This window comes from Notechis scutatus, chromosome 3, assembly GCF_049901735.1.
Source record: "Notechis scutatus isolate UNSWTSFEM ecotype Mainland chromosome 3, rNotScu1.2, whole genome shotgun sequence".
Taxonomy (NCBI): domain Eukaryota; kingdom Metazoa; phylum Chordata; class Lepidosauria; order Squamata; family Elapidae; genus Notechis; species Notechis scutatus.
The window spans coordinates 105,370,031-105,382,905 of NC_142011.1; the positions used below are offsets into that span (position 1 = coordinate 105,370,031).

The following is a 12,875-nucleotide window of genomic DNA, read 5'->3' on the forward strand; positions in this document are numbered from 1 at the left end:
AAAAAAAAAAAAAAAAAAAAAAAAAAAAAAAAAAAAAATAAAACAAAAAAAAAAACAAAAAAATTATAAAAAAAAAAAAAAACACCAACAACTCCTCACAAAAAACTATACAAAATACCTCAACCAATCCCTACCCCCACCTCCCCTTCCATTCCCAACAAAAAAACTAAAAAAAAAAAAAAAAAAAAAAAACAAAAAAAAAAAAAAAAAAAAAAAAAAAAAAAAATTAAAAAAAAAAAAAAAAAACAAAACACCAAAACCCAACATACAAACTCCCCCAACACACCACCCCACACACCACTTTTCTCCAAAAACAAAAAACAAAAACACAACAAACAACACAAACAACAACCCCCCCCCCCCCCCCCCCCCCCAACCCCAACCAACCCCCCCCCAACCCCCCAACCACCCCTACAACCCCAAACAAACACCCCAAAACCCCCCCCCACACACCCCCCCCCCCCCCCCCCCCACCACAACAAAAAAAAACTTCATTTCTCATTCATCTTTGAAATCTTTTGTCTCCTAGTTTCTCAGTGTGACTTCGTTCTTCCGTATAAAAGGAACTGATTTTTAACGATTAGCTAGGTACAACATATATGATCAGTCCAGCAATTTAAGGTTGATAAGAGTACCTCCTTTTGCCTCTATAATTGTAGTCCATTCTCTGGATTGACCAACTGAAACAGCAAAGAGGTGACTGCCGTGAACTTCATACCTGGCTAACTTGCCCTCCCGGTAGGTCCTGCCCCATGGATGCCGGTGTTTCTGAAGAGGCCATGCATCCGGCAGCCAAAGAGTAAGTGATCCTTCCATGGAATCTCCTTCAGCACAGGCCGGTTCTGTTTCCCGGCAGTAATAGCACTTCCCATAGAAACAAGTATTATTACCTGGAAAGCAAGCGAACATTAGAACAAAGCAGCTAACTTAGGCCTAAATTAAATCCTGATGCTACTTATTTAACGCTTCTAGTTTCTAAGAACTTGGACTAGTTAAGAAACCATCAGTTCTAAAAAGGGCTGATTTGATGATTTTCATCATCTGTTGTTGCCTCTCTGAAAGTAATGTTTAATCGATGAGGGTTGTTTATTTCTAAAGAGAGTTGGATTGTACGGTAATTTTATCTTGCAGTCCCCAGTTCTTTCACTAGTTTGGAAACAGGCTTCAAGTAAACAAGGAGGCACCTTTCAATGCTGATAACTAAAAATCTGGCCAAATGCAACAGCATGTATTTAACTGAGATATGCATATTTCAGAAAAATTATCTGCTGTGGCGTTCGGCCAGATTCCAAAAAATGGTATATTTTCATATTCAAAAGCAGTCATGTCAAAATTTAAACAGTCTTCTCTTACTGTTGAAATAATTGAGCAAAGGCTAATTGCAAGTAGTCTTCAACTTACAACAAAAGGGACTAGAAAATTTGTCATTAAGTGAGGCATCATGTGACCGCACATTATTTTACAATCTTTTTTGCTACAGTCATTAAACAAATCACGATGGCCATTAAGCAAGATGGGACTACAACTTACGGCTTTCCTTGCCAGTTTCCCCATGAACTTTGCTTGTTGGAAGCTGGCTGGGAAAGTTGCAAATGGCAATCACTTGTCCCCAGTATGATGCAAATGTCAAAAATGTGAGAGAGTTTCCAAGCACCTGACTCGTTAAGCGAGGGATCATGTGACCGTGAGAACCTTGTGATGGTTATTAATGCAAGGGCCATTGTGCTTGGTCATAGGTCAATGTTTTTCAGTTGTTAAACAAACGGACATGTCAAGGACTGCTTGTATAATATACTCTGATACAAATATCAGAGGAAGTATTAACATGTCAAATACTCAACCTCAATGGAAGTTTTATTCAGGAATCAAAGTAATCTGTGTGTCCTGATTTACTTGTGATTTTCCACTTTTGAGATGAGAAGTGTATTTTCACATTGTCCTTACCAGGGCTAAGGGGCATGTGGTGTTCTGTCAAGACTGATGTTAGTCTCAAATTGGAATTTGCAATCTAAATGTGTGAATCATTTAGTGTAAAATATCATTACTAGCTCTAATATTGGTACAGATTCTGTATCATTATTAATACTGAAAAAAGGAGATAATCTGTACATATGACAGAGGGAACTATTGAGTTAAGAGTATGATCTCTAGCGAGCGTTCTTCAAATTGTATTTTCCCAAGGATCTAGGAATGTTGTAAGAGACTGGGCCTGCAGAATTTGTTTTTTTAACCTACCTAAAGTCATGAAAGTACTAAGCAATTGTTCTGTGGCAACAGGCTTGATCTCTGTGCGGAGGTTCACGAATCTACCAACCACGAGCGGGGCCCGCCGGAAGCCTAAGATTCTGTTTGAACGAGAAAGAAAATGAAACAAGATATGAATTCATATAACACAATAGAGTATAGCTATGAAGTCTGTAGGAATCATCCAGTAAGTATCCTCAAAGGTTTAACATTCCTGAAATGTTAAAAGTAATTTTAAATATAACTTCTTAGTAATATCTATGTTTTTGTTTTATTTTGAACTGCAACTTATAATAATTTTTATTCCTCTCTTTTGGGTTCTATAAATTTACTGAATTAGAAATTGAGGTCAATACAAATTTTTGACTTCTTTGGACTGTGATCTTATTCATGTGCCAGACTTCTGGGTGTACTTGGCTCATAAAAAAGGATCTGCCAGACATGCAACCTTTTAGGCTTGGATTGTGTTTAGGCTGTCTGTTTATTAATTGTTGTAAATCATCAAAGTGGTAGCAGCTCACCTGCTTCTGAAATATATGGAAAATGTAACAATATTGAAGGACCAATAGTTCTTGAATTGAAACACCAGAGATTTTCATAAGGCTGACCATAATAAATATTGGACTTGATTTAAATTTAAATTCATTGGTGAAGAATATGTCAGACTGCTAATCTGTACTCTACTGATAATTTGTACTGTTTGCCAACTTTTGGTGAGCTCAATTTAAGAATTTAGGCATTAACTGTTAAGGGATTATCTTGAAATAAACCTGCTGAGCATTGTCCCCCTAAAGATTCTCTCACTATTTGAGTTGGCCCTGAACTCAAAGGATTGGGCCTTTTCCCATGGAATTTACTCTCTTGAAATTACATTCTACCCCCTATTTCAGCAGAAGAATCGCCTTTTCTTTTTAGGTAGGCCTTTTTAAGTTTAAATTGGTTTAGTTTATATTAACTGATTTTATAAAAGTTTAATTCTTTATGTTTTGTCTGTTATTGTTAGTGTATTATCCTTGCACAGGGACATGCTAATCTTCCCTGTGCCAATTTGGCTATGTGCTGCCAAAGTGAGCACATTTTATTTCGTGGCCACTTTAAATACCCTTTGGATAGAAAGGTGAGGTATAAATTGAATGAGTAAGCAAGGTAAATTGTATCAAAGTATCAAAATTTTACCTGTCTAGATGGAAGGCTGCCACTTCTGCATTATGTCTGTCATAGCCAGCATATGGCTCTCCTTCTATTACATACTCTCTGGGATATCTAAAAATTATGAAAAGATAAGTGATTAAATGACAAATGGATTTTATTTCAGATTAAAGAAGAATCTCCAGTAAACAAACACTCTTTTTCATCCCAATGTAGCAATGAGAAAAAAGGTAACTCTGAAGAACTTTTCTCAGTGCCAAGTCTTCTAGCAATTAGTTGTACTGCCATATATAAAAGGAAATATATCAGAAACACTTCCATACCAGAAGCACAGGCATGTTTCTTACTTAGAAGGAATGGTATGGGTGTTCAGCAAACATCTATTAATTATCCTGATCTTAACTACATATCCCTTCTATTAGGGAACGATGACCAGGCACTCCTGTTTGGAAAAACCTAATGCAAATTACGTCTAAGGCATACTATAATTTATTAGTGTATTGTGTGAATCTGCAATTTTTGTTTTATGATTTGATGAAAAGTGTGAGTGCAAACTTTATGACTTATGCACAAACTACAACTTTGTTCAAATTCCGCCATTAAGCTGTTATTAGCCATTAAGCAGATAACAAAAATAGTACACATTATATTATCTGTCACTGAAGAAGCACTTTACCTCTTAGGTTTGAAGACTACTTTCTGTCCACCTTCCAGCACAAGTAGTGCTTTCAACTGGGTGCCCTTATAGCCCACATCTGCTTTGATGATCTTCTTGGTAGCCATAGCATGCATCACCGCCCCCAATTCTGGCGTTTCCTCCGGGTACACTTCACGTGGCACCACCCACTGAGCTGCAATCTCCCAAGGAGACTGCAGTGTGTGATCAAGTCGTGGGTCTAATTCAATCCGTAGGCTTGTCATCATGCGATGGAAGGCGCGTTGGTCCTCACGGTTGGCTGCTGATGTATCCAAGTTGTCTATGAGGAAAACCTTTGTGAAAATAAAGATGACGAGTAGAATTGCCAGAAGAACCACACGTTGCTTCAACTTCATGATGATTAGTAGTCCTTTTCTGGTGACTTATTAAAAGCTACAGGAAATCTCTCACAAAACAAGATGATAAGCAGTGCAGTTCCTGATTAATTTTATTCATTATCTTCAATCCAAATGATCCACTGTTGCAAATACATCTTCTGGTACTCCTGTAATTAAAGTACAATTCAATTTTGTACCATTAGTAAATTCAGCAGGTGTCTCTTGAACAGAAGTTGCTGATTTTATATGTTACAATTTACTTAAAAACAATTTATTTCAATGGGGTTACCCATAAGTTAGCCTAATTCTAAGACAGATACTTTTCAAATCAGGACTTATTGAAAAGTAGTTCCTCCCCCGACGGATTTTCAGAAAATGAATGTGTAACACTAAATATATACAGCTGACTGACTTTAACCCTGATTTTTATAAAGATACCATTTGTTTCCACTTTTCTCGGAACATAGGAAGGCTATTATTTTGTTTCCAACTAGGCAGAGAGCTATATAAAGCATATTTAAAATACCAGTCTTGTGCCAGCTCATGATGTAGATTAACCACCTTACTTTGGAGATATTCATGGCAGTATAAAACACTTGAATTAACTACTACATTAAGATACATTGGAATGGATTATTTGTACTTTCTGAAGGTTCAAATACCTCAGCATGAGTTTTTCATGCTCCAAGGTTAGCACTGTCAGGCAATAGTTCTAACTTTTTTCTATAGAAACAAACCATGGTTACTCAAACCAAGATTTAATGCAATGTGTGAACTCAATGACAATCTTTTTTAAGAATGTGATAATTATATACCAGATAGTTTGTGCAAGAATATTGTTTGTTTCTATTACCTGGAATTGCTCCATTCACATTTTTTGTGTTTTCCCTTTCAACACTTTCAAATATGGTTTGATTCATAGTAAATGAAGTTATACATATTCTCATTTATCATCTCTATATCCTCCATTCTCCCAATAGTCATTACAATTTTAAATTGCATGTCCCATATAGCATCTTTTATTTATTGAATTCCATTTATATTCTGCACCTTCTCTAATCAGCTCAGAGCAGTTTTTAATGGCTGTCAGCAATTTTCAGGAATAGACCTGATCAGGTATTCTGTAAAATACCATGTACATTAAAAACATTACATTTATAACAGATTTTATACAGAACAGTAGTTGAAAGCAAATGGTAAAACATACTCCCTGCAGCAACCTGCAAAATACTCAGAGTATTTGTTTTAATGGAGTAATATACTATTCTCCATGAGCTCCTGAGAATGTTTTATAATGCATTTCTTCTACAATTCTAATTTAACAGTATTTCTCCTACTAGAATCTCATCATAGTAAAACATGTTTAATTCTGCACATTTTATTAGATATTTTTTCACTTGCTAGAATTATAATGGAAGAGATATGCATTCTACAACTAAAGGAGCAATGTAACCAGTTCTTTCCTAGACTGGAGAAAAAAACTGTGCTAGTACTGTACAAACTCCAAAGTTTGAAAAAGAAGCAATTCCTTCTTCTAATATTTTATAATATTGAACAAAAGCTGTATCCTAAGTTAATAGAATATAATGCATAATTTTAAAAATTGTATAGCACTGGCCTCAGTTTGCAAGATTTTAATTTCCTGATAATTTACTAGCAGGTAAATGCTGGCAGGTTCTAATAACAGTAAATTTTGTGACCTGAAATCTAGATGTAAATTCCAAAAACAAAATCCCTGTTCCTTCCTGTAAACTTTCAGTTTATAAGAATGTTCAGAAAATTACAAGCAAAATTGGCTGCTTTTTTAGTAATAGGTAGACTAACACAGTAGAACTAATGTAATTAAAATGGTATTGGGAAGAAATGAGAAAAAAAACACCTTTGAAACATGTTGTGTCTGACAGACTGTGAAGACCACAGAAATGGAAAATGACAGACAGATGGTATCTATCTTATGCTTGCTACATCCTCCCTTGGATGTTAATGGCTTAAGACATGCATTTATTATTCATATTAAACTACAGCAACACAATAATGTACTTTACATTCAGTTTTTCCAAGACATTAAGAACTACTGCTGAATCTCTTAACACTGATTATCTATCAGTTAAACCATCAACCATAATGGTTGTATTCTCCAATGTGACTGTTATGAACCAAGCAGGAATGGGTGTAGAGGTGTGTGTGTATACATATAAATATGTGTGTGTGTGTGCATATATATGTACTATACACTGAAAAACTGTATGAGATTTATTTCTGATTAAGCCAGTAGTATGGCATGTATGATATTTGATTATTGAGGAATGCTATGAATGGTTGAGAAAGAAATAGGTATGTGAGATATAGTGATCATGAATAAAAAAGTATTATATGATAATACTTTTTATATGAAACTGAACTTATGAAAGATTTAGGAAACCCACAAACAGTATGTAAATTCCAAAGTTTTAATTAAGGGAATGTCATTCTAGAAGGTATTATAGAAAATCTGAATGATGAAATCATTCATGCAAATGACTGTAATTAGAATTAGTATGTTTGTTCCCCAAAAACAAATTGGTACAAATATTTAGGATACATTATTTGATGTGGGGGGGGGGGATATCAGTTTTAAGAGGTCTGAATATAACATTGCACATACTTTCATTAAAAAATTCTAAAGCTATGTAATAAAATACTACAGCTTTAGCTACTTTTCACATCTCAGTATTTAAGAATGGTAACCTACAGACAAGCATAACATTTTAAAACTGTCCAATCTGCCTGAAAAGGAAAAAAAAAATTATCTCCAAAAACGTTCCAGCCTATGGCTGTTTTCATAGAGATAAAAAAAGGTTATTTTCTTGCTCGATCAGCAATACAGCCTTTATTTCACCAAATCATGCAGCTATTTTTTTCTTTACAAACCCATATAAACCCTGTTCAAATTTTTCTTAACCTAACTAATAACAATTCCCCCTTGAAAAGAAACACTGATCCGGCTTATGATTATTTATAGTGCCTCAGCACTATTAATTCACTTCTCTACCATATACACTCAAAGCAACTTATTTGTGTATTTCCATAATGATGAGATAAAATAACTGCCCACTTGGTAAAAAAAAACATACACTTGTATATAAAACTTCTTAAAAAATCTATTACTGTACACTTGATATTGATCAGTTAATGTCTGAATGGACCCTGCTGAAAAATATCAGGATTTTAACCAATTACTGTTGCAATCATTTCATGCTGCAGATATCAAGAGATAAAGAGGGATAGAGAACTAGAACTAAAAACTGAGAGACAAAAGTGAAAATCGAGAAATAGCTATGATTAAAAATCCATATAGTGGATTCAGAATTTCTTCCAAATATATTCACTTTAGACCAAAAGATTAATTTTCCAATTACAAAGTACATAACTACATCAGATCAGAAATTATTACATATCTATCAAGGGAGCCAAAAGTATTTGCTACCATTTAAATTAAAAATTAAATGTGTTAAATTCAATAAACTTATTATTAAATTTATTTAATTTTTGTAACATTGCAGAATTTTATGACAAAACATTAACTTGCTCTCAAATAAAAGCAAATTGTTTCAAGGAACTGGTTGATTTTGCAATGCATAAATCACCATCACACCCTATGCCAAGCAGATTGGGCTAGAATGCATGAATAACATTGCTTATTACATTCAAAATATTACACAATACAGCCCCATACAAACTTATAGCAGTAATTTGATAAATTTAAAATTGTATTTACCATGACCACTCAAAATTTCCGCATCTTATTTTTTCCCCACGTAATTCTATTCAGGATTATAATTACCATAGTAGTTCTGTATCTTATACACAGGTATAAGTGTCAGAATCTGGCTTCAAGCTCTCAAGATCTCCAGGGGCCTCTCCACCTGAGATCAGATGTTTGGACAAAGGCAGACTTCCACCTTTTAAGCACCAAAGGGAGATTTCTAGGTACCCTAGATAACTGATACAATTATCGATCTATCCGGGACAATGCAAGGCATGCCTGGGCTGTACTTCCTCTTATCTGCTTCTCCTGCATATTCAATTTTGAAAACGAAAATAAAAGAAAAAAAATCACCCCAGAGGAAAAGAGCAAAGAATACCTTCGGTTTCCCACGGAATATATTGCAGCAACGCGTGGAGCCCTCCTTGCATTCAATGTGGTAAAGATTCATTCCCTATCTATAGGTGGGGTCCTTAATACTTTGTTTGGTATCAGACCTTGCCCAAAGACGGTTCAGATGTGCCCCCTCCAGATGCACGCTTACATACAGGCTTGCACGCTCCCACAAACACACGCACCCTCTTTCTCTCTCTCACACACACACACCAGCGCTCCGCCCCGGAGATCCCCTTCCTCGAAGGCGTCAGCAAAAAGGGGAAACCCCCCCCGCACACACACACACGTACGCGCACCCGATATTCTTCGCATTTCTCTTCGTCCTTCCCATAGATACTGTACCTTCTTCTTTGCTTCTGTCCCACTGCCCGGTCTGCGGATCCTGCCATGGAAAACCGGGCCCAACAACTCCTCCGCCGGCTTGCGCATTTGCTTGCGCGCTTTTCCCAGCCGCCCCCGCCCCACACGCACACCGCCTGCCCCCGCCCCCCTTCTCCTTACCCAGCCAACAGGCGCCAACGCGCCATCGCTGTTTCCCGAGGCCGCCCGACAGGCCGGCGATCCCCCGCCGCGAGCCTTGGCAAACCTCTTCCCCTACGGGCACCCGACCCACCCACCGCTTCTCGCGGCTCTCCTCCCGCCAGCCAATGGGCGCGCTGGGACAAGACCCCGCCCGCCGCCAAACCGCCCACTCCGAGCCGAGCCAAGCGCGTGTTTATTCTCGCGCTAAGACTCGAAACACCGTCGTCCCCCAAAGAGCGCCCGGAGGAGCCGCCGGCTGCCCCAGCTCCACCAATGGCGGATCGCCGATACTTGATCACGCTGCTTTCTTCCTTGTTCGGTAGCCAATAGCAAAACACGCTTTAGCTAAGACGCCGGGCCTTTCTCCGTCTGTCTGGTGGGCGGGGTGTTGCCAGCTTGTCTTTTAACTCTCGCGTGTCCGTGAAGGGATAGGCGGGCGGGGAGCCGTCAGTGAAAAAAAAATAAACGGATAGAACGGGTCGTTTGTACCAGGGATCCCCAACCTTTTCGACGCCGCGGCCCGGTTCCGGCGTCAGCTGGGCGCCGCGGCCCGGTTCCGGCGTCAGCTGGGCGCCGCCATCTTTTTGACGAAAATAACTTCCGGTGATGTCACCGGAAGTTATTTTCGTCAAAATGGCGGCGCCAGCGCTTCTGGTGAGCTTTTTCGGGTAGAAATGGCTTTCTACCCGGAAAAACTCACCCGAAGCTCTGGCGCCATCTTTTTGACGAAAAATTGCTTTTTTACCAAAAAGATGGCGGCGCCCAGCAACCAGCGGCCCGGTAAGGCTTGTTCCGCGGCCCGGTACCGGTCCGCGGACCGGCGGTTGGGGACCCCTGGTTTGTACGACAGCTAGTAAAGACAGTATAGGAACCGTCTTGTAGGAGTTTTATATTTTTTAATGCTGGGCACACGATCAGTTTGGAGCAGTGCGATTAAAATAAAAGAAATGAAAAAGAGGCGGCGACGGACTCCCCACCACCGCCGCGTTCAATTTAATGCTCCTCAGAAAAAGCTAGGAGCGAAATTCGCTCTTGGAAGCCTTCTTGCTCTACCCCACCATCATCATACCTCCATCAAGACCTGTGGAGTTGATCCCCATTGGCATTAACTGACAGTCCCGCTCTCTGTAACGTTTGGTTTGTCGGCTGGGAGGCTGAAGTGAAGGCGAATGCCACACGCTAGTGGACTTGCCTTTTGGGTACACTAGTAGTACTGACTCCGATTTATTGCCCCGAGCAATAGTACAGCAACACTCCACCTTGGACAAATATTAAGCAATATACGCGAGTGTCTTGTCCTGTACTGTAAAAGCAGGTTGGCAACGTTTTTAGATTCCAACAGTTCACCTGATCGGGATCTATAATGCATGCCCGTTTGCAAGCTGTGTTTCGAAGTCCTGTCCGTGGTTAACTATGGTTCCCTCAACGCAGAGGATTATCATAGTGTATTAAAACTCGGAGGCTCATTTAGACTAAAATATGGCTGGCGGGTTGTGGTTAAATTGCGTTTGTCTTGCGGTCATGGGCTTGTCCCTCTCTTTCCCAGGGTTCTACCGCAGATCATTGCCCCCCCTTCCTTAAAATTCCTGCTTTTCGGGGTACTAATATGGACATGGGCATCTTCACAAAGAGAAGAACCTCTCCTCTGAAGTAATTCGGCAGTACAGGGTGACAAAAAAAACAAAAACTGAATGGAAATGAGGTTAGTGCATCGTTGTAGTTCTCAGGTGTAGAGCCCTACAAGCAAGGGCAATAGGTGAACCGGATTACACTGGCTGCCGGCCAACCTTTTTTTCAAGAAGGTTGTCACAAAACTGATAATTCTTTTTTTCAAAAAAAAAATTCTATTAAAATTTTTTACAATGCTAAAAGTAATACAAAGTAAAAGCGAATAGAAAAGAAATATGAAGCGCAAAGAAAAAGGCAAATAAAGAGAAACTAACAGAGAAAAGAACTAATAGAAAAAAATACTTAAGGAAGCAACCACTCTTCACTTGCAACAAGTGCAACCAAATTAATTATTTCCCACACCATGCAGTTAAATACATAATTCACCTTTTCTCATACCCACCCCCATTTGGCCAATCACAAATCTGCAGGATGTAATAACAATTTTATAATCCATAGTTTTCTCATTTTCCAATATTTCTCTCATTTGAGATTTCCTCTTCCACATCATTAAAATGTTTAACTTCTTTAAAATGTTCAAGAAATACATCAGCAAGTGCAGAAATTATTGCTGAGAACGTAGTTATAAGTTTCTTCCCAGTTCTTCCAAGAGCATTTGAAATGTCTTAAGCATCTTTCCTTTATCTGTCATCTTGCAAGTTTTGCTGTACTTTTATTTATTTATTTGTACCCCATCAATTTTTTCCTTATAGATTAAATTATTCACATTCCTATGAAAATGTTTTCTTTCATTTAGTCAGTCTCAAAAAGCTCTTAACAAAAGTCGTAATATTCTGAATCTGTTTATATCTTTTTTTAACTTGTTCCCCTTTTTATTTTATGTCCTTACATTCTTTAAGTTGAAAGGTTTTTTTTTTTGTCCGGACGAAGTTTTATTTACCAGGCAGATTTTTAGACTTTTGGTTTGGAAGACCTCTTTTAACTTAATTAAAACAATGATAAATAATTATAAATCCAAAAGTGATTAGAAAGTAACGTTAGACAAATGTAGTGTCCTTAAAGTCTGCCCCATGATTAAAAACTTGATGGATTCCCTCATCTCCCAATGCTCAGATCTGTAGGAGAACCACTATCCTATGGTCTTCTCATAAGGAGCTCTCTCCTTGTCCAGAGATCTTCTGTTAGTTGAGCTTGCTCACTGGGAGACATCCAATTCTCCATTTTTCTCACCCAGAGGTGCCAAAATTGTGAAAGATAATTGTATCAGTAACTAATAGATGTGCAACCAAATTGAACACGGAACCTTCCATGCTTAGATATAGTGCAAGTTGTTAACAGGCAGAACAAATCCGCAGGGGAATGCTATGATCTTGTGTGTGGGCGTTTTAGAAGAATTTAGGTAGATAAGTGAATGTCTCTGTAGAATCACCAACTTGCTTTAGTCTGAGACTATTGTTGAATGGATCTCCTACTTGTGACTGACTGCATAAAATGTTCGTACTGTCAGAAACCCCGATTAAAGCAGTATTTCAAAGGTGTGAGGAGGCTTCAGTTGTATGCAAATGGGAAGGTTAGGTACTGAGTGGGCAGTGTTTGTCAAGCTTGCATAAATACAGACAGTTTATTTCTATTTGGCAAAAATGATGACTCTACCTGATCTCAAGGGAGCCAAGCAGGATTGAACTTGATTAGTAATCCTATGGCAAATGATCAGGACATACCAAGGCTATAGATTAGACCAGTGGTCTCTAACCTTTTGGGCATCAGAGACTGATTCTGAGAGAAAAATAATTTTCCATGGACTGGGGCTGGGGGGAGGGACAATTTCACACACTACCTAGATCCTTGTGCATGTGCAGATGAAGCTTTGCTTGCTTGTGCAAACCGGTTCCCAATGAGCTGCAGATTGGCACCAGTCTTGGCCCGGGGGGAAGGGGAGCCTTGGATTAGACTGAGAAGGAGTCTATAGCAAATATCTTCTGTACAAAAGGAATCCTTGAGTGGGACAGCTATTCATCTGGGATGGTCTGAGAATTCCTGCCCTGGAATGTGGGTGAACATCTAGCATAACAAGATAGGACACTTTTTAAAGTCAAAAGTCAAAAAATTATTACAATGCTATTGTCATTCAGAGTGGCAATTGAGTACAAGAAAA

The 12,875-nt window shown here is 38.5% G+C and overlaps 1 protein-coding gene, 1 long non-coding RNA gene and 1 pseudogene across 2 annotated transcripts in view; 1 reads left to right on the plus strand and 2 right to left on the minus strand.

Moving 5' to 3' along the window:
* LOC148131319 (uncharacterized) overlaps positions 1–5,060 on the plus strand; it is a 26,103-nt gene extending 21,043 nt beyond the window's left edge. The window contains exons 2-4 of the long non-coding RNA XR_015748723.1: positions 660–799; positions 2,278–2,431; positions 4,077–5,060. This is a non-coding gene — a long non-coding RNA (uncharacterized LOC148131319). The remainder of the gene's footprint in view (positions 1–659; positions 800–2,277; positions 2,432–4,076) is intronic.
* FAM20B (FAM20B glycosaminoglycan xylosylkinase) lies at positions 548–4,446 on the minus strand. The gene is made up of 4 exons (XM_087960887.1): positions 4,070–4,446; positions 3,421–3,507; positions 2,236–2,345; positions 548–890 (listed from the first exon to the last, which is right to left on the minus strand). Exons 1-4 carry the CDS (start codon positions 4,444–4,446, stop codon positions 604–606), a joined length of 861 nt encoding a protein of 286 aa, XP_087817013.1. The 3' UTR covers positions 548–603.
* LOC148131320 (U6 spliceosomal RNA) lies at positions 3,220–3,319 on the minus strand (annotated as a pseudogene).
* Positions 5,061–12,875: the final 7,815 nt, after the last annotated feature.

Coding starts and splice junctions, on each gene's coding strand:
- FAM20B (XM_087960887.1), bottom strand. CDS start 4,446: ATGAAGTTGAAGCAACGTGTGGTTCTTCTGGCAATTCTACTCGTCATC. Junction 3,508..4,069: donor GTAGTCTTCAAACCTAAGAG/GTAAAGTGCTTC, acceptor CATAATTTTTAG/ATATCCCAGAGAGTATGTAA. Junction 2,346..3,420: donor GCAGCCTTCCATCTAGACAG/GTAAAATTTTGA, acceptor TCGTTCAAACAG/AATCTTAGGCTTCCGGCGGG.